At 35.7% G+C, this 20,507-nt stretch overlaps 1 protein-coding gene across 1 annotated transcript in view; it reads right to left on the bottom strand.

Annotated features, from left to right (window-relative positions):
- GRIK2 (glutamate receptor, ionotropic, kainate 2) overlaps positions 1 to 20,507 on the bottom strand; it is a 446,885-nt gene that overhangs the window by 79,272 nt on the left and 347,106 nt on the right. The window contains exon 13 of the mRNA XM_009320161.1: positions 16,964 to 17,181. Within this exon, the coding sequence (XP_009318436.1) occupies positions 16,964 to 17,181 (218 nt within the window). The remainder of the gene's footprint in view (positions 1 to 16,963; positions 17,182 to 20,507) is intronic.

The following is a 20,507-nucleotide window of genomic DNA, read 5'->3' as shown; positions in this document are numbered from 1 at the left end:
TTTCTTTAAAGCCAAAAGCAAAATAATTTTCTCTTGTTGCCTAACGTATGTGTAAGCACTGAAGGCAGAAGCAACTTGCTTGTAAACATCATTACACAGCATTCTAAGATGAAAGAGCAATCTCGACAGATACCATGTGATGTTCATTTAAGCTCTTAATGTCAAAGCCCTCAGTTCTGTCCCTTGTTGTGAACTTTGGAGGCACAGGAAGCTGAAGCACTGCAGAGTACTCAGCAAATCAAATTCCATTCTGGCCCTAAATATCTAAACTGTCAGTGTAACCTTAGATTCAGTGTGTGTTTTAGTGCATTTATTTGGTTATTAGTGTGAACAGAGCTCAAGGACCAGGGACAATTAATTTTCAATCCATGCTGGATTTCAGTGAGAAAGGTGCCTTTAGATAATTAATGCTGACTCTTCCTCCACATTGCCAATAAATATTTTGTTCTAAGTATTAATTGAACAATTAATTTATTTTTATTTAAAGTATTTTAATTTAAAGATTGGTGAAGTGAGAAAATTACTTCACTGTTTTATAAGAAACATGTATCCATCCCTGTAACTAGAGATATTCTTAGAGAAAGATATATGATTAAGGAGTTGGGCTTTTTTTTAAGGCAAAAAAAACCCCCATGTTCAGTCTCAAGCACACAAAATCTCTAATTCACCTTCTTGAAAATAAAGTATCTCACAAATTTGCAAAGTGAATGAACGAAATCACACATCAGTGAATATTTCCCTCCAAGTATTCTATCCTCACTAACACCTGCTCTTTTGTACAGCTTGCTCAGAAAAGCATTCAACTGCTATCAGCAACTGTAAGCTCTCATACTGACAAATACTATCTATGATCCACTGATTTGCCAGCTCAACATCACTCTGTTTACTGACTCTCCAGTTTTGCTATTCCCTGTAGGACAATCTCTCTAAAGAGCATCCACTTGATTGATGTATTGAAACTCGGTTTTTCTGCAGCAGTTCCTGTGTGGACAAACATTGAAAAGTTGCTTATACTGTTCAGAAAAAGAAACAAACATAAATATCCAAGCTAGCCCCAAAACAAGGAACTTTCTGAACAAAAGTCTTTAAATATTTATGCTCTAGAGAAATTATAACATCTTGTTTGTTTCCTATGAACATGCTCCAAAAGCAGCATTTACATTCATCTACAATATAGTGATCACCCAGGGAGCCAGTTCTTGTCCCAGAGTCATTGCACTGGATCTCTTTCTTCAGAGAGAGAGGTTGTTGAAACTTTCCAGTTTTAAACTAATAAAATCCTGATCACTTAGTGTAATTCCGCACATATATATCTAGCTAACCCTTTAACTGTTGTTAAAGTGACTTTCAGAGCTGGAGTCGTGAAAGCCATCATATTCCAATTTTCTGAAAGCTTGATAGAACCAATATTTTTAGTATAGATGAAGTGTAATGAAGCACTTTCTTTCCCATAGGAAAGTCTTCCACTCATACCCTTTCTAACCTTCACATCTGCTATTTCCCTATTAATTGCTACAGCTTGGCACCTTTGTGGAGTGTCTGATGAGGCAATTCTATTCAATGACACCACTTCCTCTTCAACAAAAGCAGTGCAGTAAAATAGCAGTGTGTTTCCTATACCTTCAGGGGAAATGCTATGTGCAAATTATGCAAACATGTAGTCATCATTTATACGTGTGTATGTGGAGAAGACGACCGTTTGTTCCTTTTATACTGAACCATTGCTTATGTAAAATTATGCAAAGTAGATCTGGTTTTGAATTTTTTAAGCAAATGAGGAGACATTCTGGGTCCCACTTAAAAAAATCCATCTCAAAATACATGGTGTTCACTACAGAAATAAGCTTGAAATTAGTCATCACTTAAAATATGATCCAAACATATATTTACAAATTGGTAACGCACATTAGAGAATATCAGAACAAAGAGTATGTTTCTTTTGTTATGCTTGAATACAAAGACTTCAAAGATTATTTTCAAGAAAAATGAAATAATTTCTTCTTGACACATATTACACTAATGAAATATTTCATTTGAAATTAAATTGGTAAGTAATATCAATTATCTAATAGTCCTCATTTATAAAGTTGTGGGAAACCCCAGCAAGAAAAAAAGAAAAGCACGGCATGTTTAAATTAAAGATCAAATACAACATTTTGGTTTCAAGCAGACTGAAACTATTAAACCACTGGTGTTTTATTTGCATTTTACTTTGGCTTTTCTCTAGTCCAAGCCTCTGGATGTGTAACATTTAACTGATTTTCTTTTTTTTTTTTTTTTGGTGGAACTTCAGATTCTTTAAGCTTTAATGGCCACGATTTGTTCTGTGTATAGTCTTATCTGGAATTAGCTCTTTTTTTTTTTTCTTTTTTTTTTTTTCCTTTGGATATCTTTAAGCCTAGATTCACAAAGATATTGAAACACTTAATACCTACTGAAATCAATGGGAACTTATTTATGAAAGAAGCATAGAAAGAAGAAATAAGGATATAGTTCTATCTTAGGATTTTCAGGTTGTATAAGTGTTTTAACAGGTTACTCCCACAACAATTGATTTGCTTTAAGTTGAACCAGTACAACTAAGAAAAAAAAGAGAAATTGATCTGGGAGTAGGATAGAAAAGAAAAAAGTATTCACGTCTTCAGCCAACTTTTCTAGTACAAAGTAGAATCAGACATAATTCCTTCTATTGACAATATTTTAACAAAACTGCTAAAGAGTCTCACTAACATATCCAAATCAAGACTAACCAACCTGTTACAGTTAACAAAACAGGGCCAGGACAGAAGCCCATAATTGTTCATACCATCTGCTAGCATGGGGCCTGGAACAGTTTTGGTGTGTCCTAAGGAATAAGCCCCAAATGATACCTAGGCTCCACCCCAAGATATTAGCTCAGGAGATGTCAAGTACATACGAAAGGCTGTTCCTAACAGGGTGTTTGTGCATGATCACCAAATTTTGATGGAAAAGAGCCCAGTGACCTTGACTTTAAAAATGGCCCTGGCCTGTTTTATTTACTACTAAAAATATAGCCTGAAAGTGTACAAGACAGAGACATGTAATGCATTTGGAACAATATACTTGAAACACTATATAAAGATTCCTGTATGTATTTTACATTACTCTAATAAAGATTTCTTTATACATTTTACTTTAGTTTCTAAACAATCCACTTCAAAATTCTTACCTCAAAATGTTGGGTCAGAAATCATGATATTTTAACAATAATTTTTAAGACAGCTTTCAAACACTAGGGCAAGCTTCCTAAAGAGATGGTCGATGCCCAACGCCTGTCAGTGTTTAAGAGGTATTTGGACAATGCCCTTAACAACATGCTTTAACTTTTGGTCAGCCCTGAAGTGGTCAGGCAGTTGGACTAGATGATTGTTGGAGGTCCCTTCCAACTGAAATATTCTATTCTATTCTATTCTATTCTATTCTATTCTATCTTTAATAATTTTCCCTCTGCTTCACCTTTTAACCAAGAAACCCAAAAGTACAGAAAAATAAAATTTGCAACAGAGAATTAATGATTCAGAATCTGTTTGAGGGTATAGTTTGTTCTGGATGTGGTCAAATTTTATTTTTTCTGTAAACACGGTTGTTAGTTTTGCTGTGTCAGCCTACTAATCTCCCATATGCATGCGGAAACCCAAACATGTGAATAGAACTTGACTATACAATTAAAGAAACAAGAATCAATAACTGCAGTGTTGCCATCTTCAGGCTTAAAGGTGATTCCATGTCCTAAAAATTTACTATGCCAATTCTTTTACTTGCTTGTTCTTGCTATTCTTTTTTAATCCAGGAAAAACAAACAAACAAACAAACAAACTACTTTAAAGAATGGTCACTTTCCTCTAAATGTATTAAGAGTTGCTCTAACAGTTGTAAATTATACCACATCACAATTTTGGAAATCCAAATACTGTCTTAGAGGATGACAACATAAAAATGTTTGGAGCTTGAAGTGGTTTTAGAAATGGTAATCTGTATATATATAAAATATACATATATAAATATATATATTTTTTTCATCATTTCTTGATTAACACCTACTGAGCTTTAATAAGTCAGTTGACCCAATTTGCTGAACTGTACTCTTCAATTTAAAGTTTCCATGAAAATTCTGGCATAGAATATGTGAAGATTACCACATACTTCCAACAAAATATGCAAACAATGCAAACACCTTACTAGTGCACACATAGCCTGCACCTGTCACTCTAATTTAATAAAAATATAATAATTGGACTCATAAATGTAAAAAAAATTACAACCTATACAGGAGATGACACAGCAACATCTTCCCTGCTGGTGGAGGATAAATGTACTCAACCTCTAATATGATCAAGCATACGGAGTCACATGAGCAAAGCAAAATGGTGGATTGTGTTTATTGTTTGTTATTTTTACTTTTGTTTTTGAAAGACAGGCTTTTGCAAACAATGGCTTACTTTTAGGAACACTCATTGTGACCAGCTCAATCTTTTTAAATATGACATTTACAAACACAGACCAGAATTTTGGTCATAGTCCAATTCAGACCGTAAGCCAAAATGTGAACTTTTTCTATGATATGAAAGAGATTTTTCTCTTTGTTTTTTGTGTTCATTTCAGTGCCAACATGTAAGAAAAGAAACTTTTCACAGCTTTTAAACCATTATTCTAAAATAAGACAAATATCCCCACAGTGCTAGTTAAGTCAGTCAGTTTTATTATGGAATTAGAATTATTCATATTATTCCTTGTAAAAATAATTAATTTGCATACCTAGATATTTTTTAATCACAGCCTCTCCCTACAATCATACTGCAGTTTATACATATATGAAAGTTGCCTAGTGCTTAAACAGTGATCAAAAACTTTCTAAGACTCATCTTACATACTTGTAGCCATCTACACATTAAGCATCTAGACCAAGGTATTAATCTAAGCTTCTTTATAGTCAATGAGAAAAGTTCTGTAACTCTGGAGAACACTGTCTTTCTAGGACAGTTACTTAAGGTAGTATAGAGGAACTGCTCTGGTGCCTTTCAGTTTCTTTCCAGTGCCAATAAAAGGCAATTAGATGACTACTTGAGAGGAGAGCGGGTACCTTCATTTTGGAGTGAGGAGAAACCTGCCCTACAGGCAGGTAAACCTACAGGTTTCAAAAACTACATCTTTCCTAGTAAAACAAATCATCTGGGGGGGGGTCTGTTTTCTGGCTTTGAGCCCAAAACACAGGATCTTATTATGTCTTCCTATTAAATTCTCTCCATCGACAGCTGAGATTCTTTCTTTACCAATCCACCAATTTACCAATCTATTGGTAAATTTACCATTTGCCAGTCTATTGCTAGTACAGTCCTACTCTATGCATTTTGAGAAACTTCAGGAATACAGCCTATTCCTGGTTTTATTCATTATCATTTTAGGGATGCCAAGCTTCGTTTTACAATTCTTATATCTAAAAAAGAATAATAAATTACCTTTGTTACACATTTTACCTATGAAATGAAACTAGCTACATTAACAGTTGATAATATTATTAAAATAGGGTTTGTGTAATGCAATGCAGTGTAAGAAAATAGAATATTAAAAATTTTAATGACAAATACATAGTAACAGGAGGTTTTTAATCACTTGATTCCATCACTAATGTCAACAAATGTAAAAAACCAAAAAAATCTCATATCACATGATGTTACAACTGCAACATTTGTAGGTTCTAGTGGTATTGCTGTTAGATTTATTCCACTAAAAGTTAGAAATTCAACTTATCAAAGTAATTCTATATTTCTGAAAGGAAAATTAAAGACCTGAAGATTAAGAGCAAGAGTCTTAATGTTTTTTGGAAACGTTAAGAAATTTATTTGGAGTATCTAGAAATCAAGCTCTATCTTGGAAATAAATCCAGAAATCCATTATTAGCTGAATAAGAATGTAAAAAATAATGGCCTCAATACTGCTTATGACATGAGCCTTATAGTTTCCCTTCAATCCTCCTTTCATCTTTGATGATCTGATTTGAAAAGGCAGCCACTGAGACAGCCAAATCTTCTTCATTATGAACAGGCTATACAAAAACAAACAAACAAACAAACAAACAAACAAACAAAAACCCACACAAACCTCCTTAATTTCAGAAGAGAGATTTCTTATATGAGGCACGTGTGACTGGAAGAGGAAGCTATAACTGAAATTTCAGTGTTTCCTCTGCTAACTTTTGATTTTATGGGTAGCCAAACCCCTGACTAGAATACCATTGTTGGATTGCACATCTATAATGAACTATGCTCAGCATCTCTGTACTTCAAGGAACAAAAGCTGCATCAGAAATACTGTAGCCATAAAATAAATTAAAGAACCAAACTGCTGGTTTTGTTCAAACCAAGTAAATTCCTCCGCAATTCAACCTGAATAAAAATACACTTGAACGATAACTACCTGGATAGGCTTAGATAGAAATTCTAGCATCAAAGAAACTATTCTCAGAGCTTCTTTGCCAGATAAGGTAAAAGAGTGAAAGAAAAGCTAGAGAGCCTTCCCAACAAATCACAGAAAATGTTTGGTGCTAGTCTTCCTTCTTCACAGAAAATTCCTTTAGGGATGCGTCTTCCTTTTTCAGAAAGTGGAAATGTATGAAAGAGTACATGAAACTTCTATCAGACATGTCATATAGAAGCTTCTTAAGCATTTTGGAAGATTCCTTGCAAGTCAAGGAAGGTAAGTGTCTCTTGTATCAAAAAATAAAATATGAAAGACAGAGAAACAGAAAGACGGTGAGAGCAACAGAAAGAGGAACAGAACAGTTTCTATCTTACCACTGGCCTTCTGTTGTACAAGAAAGACTTCTTCAAAGAAAGACAAAAAAAGTCAAGACTTCAAAGGCTTCCAGGATATGTGCTGTATTTTATAGGTCATTGAGGGGCACCTGATTTCAGTTCTCAAATGCAAAGATAGACTATTCAAATACAAATATTTTAAGGTAAGCAATACTACACACTTTGTTAATTTTCACAATGCCTAGATTCTAACTAGAAATAATAGGTTACTAATAGAATGTATTAACATCATAAAAGCTCTCATGCTCCCCTCAAATCACAATGATTCACAACAGAATTCACATAATAACTTATCTGGATTTTGGTTGCCAATTACATTTAAATATCTATTATGAGAACTTAAGTCAAATTCAGCATGAAAGAACATATTATTTATGATCATCACCATTATCATGAGTGATTGTCTCAGCTTTTAAGATGTGGAAAAAAATAACCCCCCATAATTTCCTATACAATAAATTGATGAGTAAACTGAAAGATCACATGCCATATCTGAACAAATAAAAAATGCTAAGAAATATAGTGCTTATCTTTGGTCCAATGTGTTCATGGGCAGATAATGTTCTGATCAGTAGGCTACTCTGATCATAAAGAACTGGCTGCTCATGACTTGGATGGGCATACTCTTCACTGGGTAAAAAACCGTCTGGACGGCCGGACCCAGAGAGTTGTGGTGAATGGAATTAAATTCAGTTGGCGGCCGGTCACAAGTGGTGTTCCCCAGGGCTCAGTATTGGGGCCAGTTCTGCTTAATATCTTTATCAGTGATCTGGATGAGGGGATTGAGTGCACCCTCGGTAAGTTTGCAGACGACACCAAGTTGGGCGGCAGTGTTGATCTGCTGGAGGGTAGGAAGGCTCTGCAGAGGGACCTGGACAGGCTGGATCGATGGGCCGAGACCAACTGTATGAGATTCAACAAGGCCAAGTGCCGGGTCCTGCACTTTGACCACAACAACCCCATGCAGCGCTACAGGCTTGGGGAAGAGTGGCTGGAAAGATGCCTGGTGGAAAGGGACCTGGGGGTGTTGGTCGACAGCCGGCTGAACATGAGCCGGCAGTGTGCCCAGGTGGCCAAGAAGGCCAACGGCATCCTGGCCTGTATCAGAACTAGTGTGGCCAGCAGGAGCAGGGAAGTGATCGTGTCCCTGTACTCGGCACTGGTGAGGAGCACCTTGAATACTGTGTTCAGTTTTGGGCCCTTCAATACAAGAAGGATGTTGAGGTGCTGGAGCGTGTCCAGAGAAGGACAACGAGGCTGGTGAGGGGTCTGGAGAACAAGTCTTGTGAGGAGCGGCTGAGGGAACTGGGGTTGTTTAGCCTGGAGAAGAGGAGGCTGAGGGGAGACCTCATCGCTCTCTACAACTACCTGAAAAGAGGTTGTAGCGAGGTGGGTGTCGGTCTCTTCTCCCAAGTAACTGGCGATAGGACAAGAGGAAATGGCCTCAAGTTGCACCAGGGGAGGTTTAGATTGGACGTGAGGAAAAATTTCTTTCCTGAAAGAGTGGTTAAACATTGGAAGAGGCTGCCCAGGGAAGTGGTTGAGTCCCCATCCCTGGAGGTATTTAAAAGACGTGTGGATGTGGTGCTTAGGGACATGGTTTAGTGGTGGACTTGGCAGTGTTAGGTTAATGGTTGGACTTGATGATCTTAAAGGTCTTTTCCAGCCTAAATGATTCTATGATTCTAAAGCATGGTTTAGTATATTTTTTGAATAAATCAGTAATCTATGTTGTGCAGATTAAGGATCTTAAATACATCAAATACAAGTTCAATTAATGCATGGATACTGAAAAAAGCTTAAAAGGCATCCATATTCAATAAAGCTTATGTAATTATTACCATAGGTGTATTGTAAAAAGCATGGTTTAACCAATCTCAACAAGCATTCTGTTTGGAGCAATGAATAACTCTGGAGAAGAAATTCATCAGTATAATAAGACTTTAAGTGGTGTCCAGGGCAATTCTAGAACTGGAAATATTTCTCTACACAAAGCAATGCTAATGCAGTTGGACAACACCTCGGTAGTATCATATATAAACTGACAAGGCAGAACCAAGAGTTCACCTCTGCTAATGAATGGAGGCTTTCAGGCTGCTTCAGTGGACAGGAACTCAACACTGAAGGTTGCTCATATGGTGGGATCTCACACAAAACTGGCTAAACGGAGAGACACTTCCCTCTGGAGAATTGTTTCTAAATCACATTCGCAGGATGAGTCATAGATCAAATCTGTAAACTTTACATGGCTACTTGGTGATAGATCTATATGCTTTGAAGAGCAAGATGATTTTTTTTCAGACTCTGATAGTTAAAAATCTTCTCAGATGTACTCTCAATTCTCTAACAAACCCTAACTCTGAAATCTTTCATACAGAATGCTGTTTGCAGTTGAAGGATTCTCTATGATCTAGTTCAGTTCCCTTTCTCACCTTGCTCATGATCTAAAGACAGACATAAAGAGAAAAAAGCTGAAAAGAGAAAAGGAAAGTGTTCTTGCCCTGCCTCTTGGGGGAAAGCAGCAGGAGAATGAGAGAAAGGTGATAAGGCTAGATAGCAATTAGGTTATGCATTTCTGAGGAAACAGCCTTGCAACCAAACCTATGATCAGAACCCAGAGTTCAGTCATTCTCTTACAACTGATCCTGTCAGCAGTGCCATTACAGGCCCTGAAGAGGCCAGAAAGTGAAGCGCATCAGGTGAGAGAAAAGAAACAAAATGGCTTACCAGTAAAGACAAAACCTACCATAATACATACAGACAACATACATTCTAGAAGTATCAGCAATTACATTGCTGTTGATTTTCACATCCTCACACCTCCAAATGTCTAGGCAACAGAACTCACTTCCCAAAGGGTGTGGATTCCCAGTGGCTTTCACATTTAGCAGGGTGATATAAAATCACCTTGCCATGGAAAGGGACACCCTCTGCTCCCCTCGCATCAGTTCCAGCATTCTAGCAGCCAGAGCAGCTTTCTTAACAACTGAAAAGTAAACATGCAACAACAAAAAAAGATTCATTTTCAGTTGGATTAGAAAGCTGGACTGACTCTTGCCACAGCCCTATGATATGTAGAGCCAACAGAGCTTGAGGTTGAAGGCAGGAGAAGAGGTTGGACTACTCACAGTTAGACTGTAATGTACGAACAAGGAAAAAATGTATAAGGAATGAGGAATGGGGAATGGGGAAAGGGAAGGGAAAAGACACAGACATGGACAAAGGCAAGTGTGAAAAGCTAATGGATTTCTACCACATTACATCTATTTTTAGTTTCATGCCTCAGCACTGAGATGCAACAGGCAGCCTAACATATGCTCTTATTTACTGAAGGAACAGTAATGGCTCTGACAACGCCAGAGAAGGAGGAAGGGTCAAGACAGCATAAAACCATTTCAGTCACTTTGTCCCAGTACCTAAAGAGTTGGTTGGAATGAGACCCTTTATGTGAATTAGTTCTGCCTTTTGCCCTCAGTTTCAAAAGAAAGACAGTTCACCTCAGACTACTTAATGGTACCAAATTTATCTGAATTTCTTCTATTTAGAATTTAAATGCACTGCTGCTCTTGTTATAGTCTGTGTTAATGCATCACCTAACCAACCCACCTCTACCTAGCTTCCTTGATCTTTTAAAGAAATAAGTAGAACTCAGTGAGGCAGAGGTGTTTTGAGGTCTCTGGACAAAGCCTATATCTCATTCTCACAGACTCTGTCATTGCAGATTCAGTTCTTAGAAATGTATGGAATGAACACAGACCTTGTTTTACAGGTTTGCAACTGTGCCTGCTTTTTTTGTACTTTCAAAGAAGTAGTGGTTAACTGAGTAGGTGTTCCTGAAAAGAAGGAATAATCATGGGAAAAGGGAAATAAAGCATTTCAACTGTATGTGTTTCTACAGATAGGCCCAAACCATGATGATCAAAAAGAAGAAGAAAGAAAAAGTACATGGTATTTAATTCAATTCCCTTTTTAGTCAAAAGTGCCACATGTGTTTTTATGCATAAGAACAAGTCTGTTTTTGTTACATTCAAATGCAACTTATCTATAAAGTGAAATAATTTTAAAGCAAACTGAACATGTGTCTGTGGTATCTGCTACCAATTATTTTTTAAGCATTATCCAGATCAACACATAGAGACTGGGACTCAAAAAATTGTTTTCCATTAGTCACCGTCAGTCAGTGGATATTTGAGAAGCTCAGAAGTGGTGTTTCTTTCATCTTTGACTTGCAACAATTCCACCAAATAATTGATACGCACTGCTAAACTTCATAATGTTTTATTTGCAGCAGTCAACTAAAGGTTCTATGTATGTATATGCCCATGTGCTTGTACATGTGTACTTATTTGTTAAAGAGATAAACATAATTTGCCTATTACAGTGTTCAAACCCAGGTTTGAAAAACCCACTGAAGGTATACTGGCTTTATGCATTCCAATGCCAACATCACTCATGACAAATGAATGGCATTCACACATTTATTCTTGCTGCTATTCTTTAATTTATGTCAGGGGATCTGTCACTTGTACTCCAGTTGCAAGCAGTGGGAAAATTCCCCTACAACTCCTTCTTTCAGCCTTAAGAGACTATTTCTGAGATTTTGCAATGTATAGGTAGAGCTTCATGCTATTTCCTTTAACAACAGGCTGAGAATTTGGAAGAGGAAGGTAGACACTAAGCACTGAATTGTTGCCCCCCAGAATTTCCCAAGGGAGGTGGTAACAAAATGGCTAGGGCAAAAAGCGGAGGGGGCGGGGGGACGGGACTGAAAAGGGTCAGCAGCATGGATCTTTGTGGAGCAAAAGCAGTGCAGGAAGAAATGGGGGATATTGTAGAAAAGTAGAGTTGGAGTATAAAAATGGGTCCTGAAGAAGAAAAGGAAAGAAACTGGCAAATGTAAATGATAAATAGAATAGTCTATCAGATAATTCTAAGGTGTGTGAGTCAGCTTTCCTGAATTAGTCCCTTATCTGCCTTTCACCAAGTGATCTTGAAAAAGATGCATTCCCTTTTAGTGCTTCAGCTTCCTTATCGGCAAAACAAGGATATAAAATACACGACTCTCATAGAGAGCTGAGAAGACCTTTAATTCATGATACAGAAGTAATGACACTAATCTACTGCTATTAGAGAATGAAAAATTACTTTGTTTTTTACTATTTGGTATGCAAATGCCTAGTAACCATAACTGAGAAAACTGCCGTTGTGCATGGTACTGTACAAAAACATAGAAAGAAAAAAATTCTGACATTGAAAGGTACAGATATGAAAAATGATGAGAAAACAAAGATACACAGCAATTTCACAAAAAAAAAACCCTTAAAATTGTAGACCACGTATAAGCATATGTGCTGTAGTAGTTTCTTTGTGTGTGAGGATAGAGAATGGTGGTACAAATAGAAGCAGGGTGGAATTACACTGTTCTCAATTTCAGAGCTGTCATTCAGCAAGAAAAAGACACTGGGATTTTGAGAAACATAGACTGAGAGACCACAGAAATCAGAGACAATGAAAAATCTGAGGTTTTTATCCAAGAACAGCTAGTGTGAGACAAGTACCTTTCATGAAAATAATAGATGTTTTTTATTTTATTCCAAACAGGAAGGAGGACAGGCTTCTGAAACTTGAAAATGGTCAATAGTGACAAAAGCAGCCGAGAGAAAGGAAGAGAAGTTAGTAAATAATAAAAACTCCACAATTTGAGAAACACCAAAACACATATCAGGAGTGGAAACTACAATCCTAGCAGCAGATATGGCTTAGAATTTACTTTCGCGTTTCTTTCCTTCTAATTCTTGGATAATCCTAAGGTTTTCTTTGTTGTTCCCAATGAAATGGTCCACCAGACCCACCAGGCATATAACAGAATTGTAAAACTACTTCCTTTCCATGCTCAAACTAGATAAGTAGATCTGAAGAGGAGAGAGCATTGAAAATTTCCTCTGCTTTCTGGCTTCTAAAAGGAGTTGTAATGTCATGTTTCCCAGACCACGAGGAGGCATACGATGATCTGGAGGACCCAATAAACCTCCGGACACAACATCCTTTTTCATTGAGGCTATTTCACAGGGATGTTTGACTCACAAGGGTAACAGCATTTTCAATGTATAACCCCTGTGCTCTCCAAGGTTTTAACTTTAGCAGGTTTTAGTCTAGCAGTTACCTTGTTTTTCTAATTCCCACTTAGGTTCTCCTTCAAAAAACGCTCTTCTTTTGTATTAGTACCACACAACTTTGGGCAGGTTCCAAGGTATTTTTTAAGAAATAATTCAATGGACTGCTATATAGATAATTTATGCAGAAATTACTGTCAGTCTCATGGGCAGCTACTGAGCCTTACTGTGATTGGAACTAATAACTATTACCAAGATATGATAATTTCATTTAACATTAGGAAACCATCTGGTGCCTTCATTTCTTGTTGTAACATAATGCCACTGTTTTACTCAATCCACTCTCATTAAAACAAGACAAAGCAGCTAAGGAAAAAATACACACAGGTGATAAATTTACCTTCTCAATCATCTTTGTGCAACCACCCCCAGAAGTCATACTCTCATAGATTTTTGAAGTAGGAGGGAACTACTAAAATCTAATCTGAGCTCCTGTATAATGAAGGCTATCTATTTCATTAAGTATCCTCTAAATCAAGAGCATAATGTGTTTGGGCTATGCTGTATCTATTATCCTCACAATGGCTGCATGTGATGAATGAATCCAGCCTACTCCTAGATAAATTGTACCAGTGGTTAATTACTGTCACTCTTAAAAATATGCACCTTATTTCTAGTCTGAATTTGCCTAACTTCAGCTTTGAAACATTGGATCTCATTATGCTTTTTTCTGCTAGATTAAACAGTCATCTGCTGTCAAAAGTCTCATTCCCGTTAAGGCACTTACAGACCATGATCAAGTCACCTCTTAACCTTCTCTTCAGCAGATTAAACAGACCGATCTTCTTTAGCCTCTAACAACAATGGTTATTTTCAGACCTACAGTCATCCTTTCACCTTTAATGAAGTCTTTCCAATTTTAAACATATTTTTTAAGTGTAGTCACCAGAACAGGAGACAATAGTTTATTAATAGTTTCCCTAATGCCATATAAAAAGGCAATGTTATTCCCTACTTGATACTCACCTGTCTATATATCAGAGAATATAATATACACCATTTAAAACCCTCCTTTAGCTTACTGATAAAACAGAAAGTATTCTGAAATGAATTTAAAATGTGAATATTTATCCTGTTTTTTTATACACAATGCAGAAAACGTACACAACTCTTCTGTCTTTTCTATACTATCCATACCTTTCTATACTATCTATACTTTTCTATACTATCTACATCTACTGTCACTTCTGTCACTTAAGATGTTTTTCTGATAGTTTTTTTCTTTCTTTATCAGTTTCCTGTTGTTAAGTGCTTTTTATATTATTATTTAGTAGTAGTATCTATGAGCTATTCAACTCTAGCAGTACCTTTTAAGGCAGTTCCACTTATAGTCTTATTTTAAAATATTTTCTTGCATTTTCATTTTCTTCATGTAAGGAAATTACATTCCTGAAGCAATTTGCTTATACAAAATAGAAGTATATTTTGAAAACACACAAATACAGATATAGTATGTTGACCAGAATGATAATATTCAATTTTCTGATAACTCAACCTCATTAGGTAAAAATACCTAATTTTACCAGAAAATTTACTCTAACAGATAGACTATATACAAATGTTTTGGTTTATCTTTCATGGAATATATATTTAATTAGACTGTATTCCTTACACAGGTAGCTCTAGTGAATAGCATTTACATCAAGCAAACTCTAATTTCCACCTGGAAGTTGCTTCGGACACGAAATGAATCAAATGAGATTATATAGTTTCCATTTACTTTTCTTTTTGAGCATAATTTTCACTTATTGGCTGAACTACAAGAATAGTTGTAGCTACTTCTAATACTTAAGTTTGGATCCATTTCATCAGGTGAATAATACCAATTAATTTACATACTACTAGATAAGATAGTCAACATCAGAAAAATATTTGTAATCATTTGGTTGCTAGCTGGAGCAGAATTTCATAACTATTAGTGCATTTTCATGTCACAAAACATTTACTAACCATGATCTGTTCACACATAAATCCCAGAAAATATGTTCGTTCAACAGAATAAACCTTAATTTGACCTAAAATCTATCAGCTGAATAAAGAAATCCTGTGTTTTGTTCTGATTTCTCTTTTCTTTCATAGTGAAGAAGGAGAATTCATTAATGTACTAGAGGCAATATCAAATTATGTGATCTGACACCATAACTTTGTTGTGTATAAGTCTAGGTTATTTCAGCTGCAAACAAAAATCTTCTGTGCAGGATGTGTAATTGCTGTTTCGTTAGAAGTAAGTCCTCTCTAGTTCTTGGATACAATATACTAGATAAACACAAAATATATCTAAATAAATAGAAACAGAAGAATAAAGAGAGCAGAAAGAAAGAATTGTGCAGAAAAGGGAGCAGTATATTAATATGCAGAGGGGAAAAACATCCAGAGAAAGAGAAATAGTCTCTGTGCACTTAAAAAACCCATAGATTATGTGCATACAAAAAAGGAAAAAGAGTGAGTAAGAGAGAAAATTAAGGGTGGGGAGAAGGAAAACTAAAAGTTAAGAAGATGCAGAGAAAAGTGCTTCTGGCAACCAGAAGGAAAGACACTGCTAATTTAAACTTGCTTCCTAATATTTTAGAGTCCCAGTTTGAATCTGAATTAGAACAAGTTCAAAGTTTTCTGCCAGACAAAAATCAAATTAAAGCCCTGTAGTGTTTTCTGGTAACTCAATAGATACATTCTGTCATCTTTTTATATCCTGATATTTAAATCATTTTGACTCTTAAAAACTTCAGTCTTTAAAATGTCAATGTTGTTTCTTTTAACTACTTCATATATTTCCTAACATCAAGAGACCTCTAATTGATTAGTTACTTCTATTAACTTCATCAGCTCCTTTTCCAACAAGTATTCTGGGGAAAATAGAACCTTCCCAATATATGCTATAAGTTAAGCAGCCTAAAACATTCCTGAATGCTGAAGTTGAATTGATTTTTATTTCCAAGCAGAAGCTGAAAGCCCTATAATTATTTTTAAAAATTAAACTACGTGTACACTTTGATTGGCTCTAAGGTCATAGGATTAAATAGTGACTATTTAGCCTTGATATCTAGACAAATTTTGTACTCTCTGAATCTGATGAGAGGAGCTGAGCACACATTCTTCAATTTCTGCACCAGTTTACAAGTTACCTTGGACCTCAGTTTGCCTAATTTCATATGCTAATGTAACAGTCACCACAAAGCTTTAGGTGACAAAACAATAACTCATAAAAACAGACTATACTAGCTAAAAGTCTTCAAAATGTACCAAAGATGAGATAAATATTGTTAAACACCTCTTTCTTTGGAAGATCTGAGGCACCTCTGTGCTATCAAACACAAGGAGTTATAGAACAAACCACCCTCTCTCCCTTCATGCATACTTCTCACTAATTTAAGACCACCTAAATGCTTGATGAAGATAGAAAAGAAAGATTTCTTTTTAATCCAGCAACGTATTTCACTATATTTCAAATTGAATGAACAGGTTAAAAGGAATAGAAAAACTGGAAGAATCTGAGCTTTTTATATGGACCCAAAATTTCATTCAGAAGTTTCTCAAAAATACAAAGTCCAAAATGTTTTTCTCAGTCCAGCCACTAATATTCTTAGTGTAGTCCACTTGCTTGAACAAAGGCAATTAAGTGTAATGTTATTGAACTGATACTGTAACTCCTAACCTGACAAAACTCATTCTTGTACACAGCTATAGGAGATCTGTCTGAGCAAAGTGTTCAGGTTTCTTCACCTGTTCCACTGTTATAAATTCAATTCTTTAAGCGAAAATCATCAAAGAAATTGCCCTTTATTTCCCATGAGAGATTTTGTATTTGCTTCCTTTGCTACCTTGCAAATTCTCAGAAAAGTGATTTTCAGTTGCTCTTGACAGCAGTGGGAATCATATCCATTGCTCCTCAGCAAGTTGCACAAACTTTCCCCGCACAATCGGAATATAGGAATTTTTCAAACAGAATATAAAGCTTACCTTGAAGAAAGTCATGGTTGCTCCATCTTCAACTGCCCCATACTCTATCTTTGTCTGCTTGGCCAAATCATCAGCAGAATCAATAGGGGATTCCATACGTTCCACTGTCAGAAAGGCGGCTAGGTTAGCAGTGTACGAGGAAATGATGATAAGTGTGAAAAACCACCAAATGCCTCCCACTATCCTGGTGGAGAGGGCTTTGGGCATGAGCTCAGAACCTAATGAAAACCAGGGGAGAAAGGTGAAACCAATGCACAGAAAACAATTAATAAGTGTTCAGCACTTTTTGCCACAGTGGGGAGATGGAATCACTGTGCAAAAAAATCTTTAAGCTACAGGCTTACATGTACTGCTTGTACAAACACACACAACTGAAATGAAAAATAAGAACTGATTACACTTATAAAGACAGATCTTTTTGGAGCTGTGGGAATCAAAAGATAGTAATGGGAGACTCAATGATTAGTGCCTTTTTAAAATTTATAATTATATATATAGCAATGTGAACAAACCAGTTACTTGAACTGGCTTTCCAAAAAAAATCTTAGCTGGACTGAACTTCTAAGTTAATACTAATATTGAAGCACTTATACAGTCCTTTATCTTCAAGGCACTAAATAAATGTTATTTATTTTGTAAAAACTCACTTGAGTAAATAAAAATAAGCTACTGATGAAAAGAACAGATATGAAATAAAGTATTTCATATCTGAAATACAAAATCTGAAATCTATTATAAATATGCTTTTGACTTTTGCCATTTGTATTGCTGTAAAGGGTTATTTATTGACTGCTTAGATAAAAAAAATTAACATCTCCCATCTCTATAGGTAGCTCCACAATTTCAGATAAACATGGGTGGCTATGCCACACACTTAATTTGATAAAGGAGCAATGAAAATATTAGACCACTATGCATAAACTAGATAAAAATAGATTATAATGCATTGCTGGAGTTGCCTGCTCATGGCACTAAAGAATGGAAGGGGCGACAGACACTGTATAGTAATTTGCATAATTATGAATGCTAATTTAGAGTCTAATGAGACAAATTGAAGCACATAAACTCCTCTTGTGCCTAATTACTAAAAATAGGAAAAAATAAAATTCAATGTAATTTACAACCACAAATATTTATTATAAATGAGCATGTATGGATTTTTTTCCATAACATTGAAATTGAGTGGAATGAAATTTCTAATGATGTCAAATAAACAATTTCAAGCTTCATTGTAAGAACTTTACATAAAATCTTTTAGAAGTATCCAGAAACTTGTTTTCAGAGAAAGAGTTTTACCATATCCACTATATCATTGTACCAAAACAATCACTTTTTGTTAATTGGTCACTATACTTGTTTTTAAGTTTCCTGGGTAAAATGGAATGAAGGCAAGATGGACTATTTTATTACTGTTAAAATTTAGTGTTCATATTGAATTATTTAAGGAACTGGTCCAGCAAGGTAACACATCTTCATATAAACGAAAGATTATGCCAAACTTCCAACGTCAATGCCAAAAAAAGAACAGAAAGGGGGGAAAAAAAAAAGGAAGAAAACCAAAGAAAAGGAAAAAAGAAGTGGTATCGTAACTGGACTATCATATTCAAAAACAGCCCATCTTACCCTGCAGTTCATCTTACCCTTGCAGTTTCAAACAAAAAAAGCTGACAGACTTGGACATGACAGCCAACTCCAGCGCCAGACTCTGCCTAGAATTCTGCAAGGAAAAAAGTAGAAAAGTACCTTTCTGATGTAGTTGCTCCTAGGCCCTGTTAGTCAGACACTTAGACACCATAACACTAACAGATTTCCCAATAAGCCCACCATCATCAACTCTTTTTAATTGCTCTCGTTTCATTTAAAAAGCAACACCAGTAAAGTCAGATAGGACTGGGAAGGAAAGGAGAGTGGAAACGTTTGCCGCAGTTGCCCCAATTACCACAAGTTCATACCTTACCAAGGACTGAAACCGAGTGCCACCTAGGCCCATGAAACAGAGCCTGGTTAGGGGCTGACTGTCATGTACCCAAGGTAACGTCATGTCCAGCACTATATCCCACAGTTTCCTGGGGGCGAGGGGTGACAGCAAGACGTGTATGAGTTCCCTCTATCATGTAGCCTCCAGCACTAAGCAAATGTTTTGTAAAGAAGCAGCACTTAGTAAGTTAATGTGAGTATGGCTCAAGCGCTATTATATTGTTTCTAATAGAAAGTTATTGCTGTTAGGTGAGAACTTCCATGCTTGTGTAAAAGCCTACTTTTAGATGACTTTAGGCTCTTGAGAAATTTTTTTTAAAAGCAATTATCAAAATCAAGACTGATACTTCATCCTTAGAATGGTGCCTTTGAAAGTTTATTAAAAGATGCGTTGAGTCAAAGGCAAAATGATATAAGGCAAGGACAGAGGGTCAGCCTTAATTCTGAAAAACTAGTTTTCCTTCATTGAAAACTATTATCCTCCAAAGATGTCTTTTAAAATTAATGTCTTTTTTTTCCTATTTTGATTGTCAAAAAATGTTTAGATGCTAGGGACTGAAATACCTTTTTCTTGCAAAAAGATGACACAAAAACCTAAATTGCTTTTTTCCCTCCTCCAGAAATATGAAGAAGTATACAGCCATGTAAGAAATAAAACTCAGCATTCATAGTGGTTCTGACAATCCTGAGAACTGTGAATGGAATCTAAAATACCTTGTTTCATTCAGTAACCATTTTTTGGTAGCTCCTTTGAAAGCAATCATTATCTTACAAACATGTATGTAGGAGTTGTGTTTAGACTATATAATTTCTTGAAATGTTTATTGATAATGTAGTTGATACTAAACACTTACCAAAATATAGCTGTATTTTTATTTCTGATCTGGAATCTTGATTCCTTTTTACCTGTTAATTCATGCTTTTCTGAGCATAGTACACTTTTCACTCAGAGCTTGGAGACTTTTTAAGTCTACAGACCTGATACATGACTGAACATTTATTACAGTTACAGCAGAGCTTCATGAATTTATTTGACGACTTAAAAACAGGATTTATTTATAGTTGGTGTACTTATAATGGGAAGTTTTAAAAACGATTGCTCAGCTATATCCATAAAGCAACTATACCAACATGCACTAGCTCCTGCCAACATTTTTTGTGTTTTTTTTTTTATATGCATTGGTAATTTTTCCAGAAAGAAAAGTCATTCCTTTTGGTGGTTCTTCAACAGAACTAACAATCTTTCTTATTATGCTATATTGTCCAGTGAAATGTCAGAACAAAAAGCTGAATCTGTGTTATTCAAATGTGTCTGAAATTATGTGACTCTGTACAAATTCTTACAGAAAAGTGTAATAAAATGGTGATATATTTTTATGGATCTATATCTTTGGAATACTTTAAAAATAAAAGGAATATGGTAAGGAAAATTATAGATTTTAAAGAACGTATCTTAGCTTAAGCATTTTACTAAGACAGTGCTAGTTAAAATTGGTTGTTGGATATATTCTGAGCAGTATGACTATACATCTGCCATTTTTATTGTCAGCAATGACATCAGTTTTTC

This window comes from Pygoscelis adeliae, unplaced genomic scaffold (assembly GCF_000699105.1).
Source record: "Pygoscelis adeliae isolate BGI_AS28 unplaced genomic scaffold, ASM69910v1 Scaffold41, whole genome shotgun sequence".
Lineage (NCBI taxonomy): Eukaryota > Metazoa > Chordata > Aves > Sphenisciformes > Spheniscidae > Pygoscelis > Pygoscelis adeliae.
The sequence above is the reverse complement of the archived record's forward strand: the minus strand, read 5'-3'. Positions and strand labels throughout refer to the sequence as shown.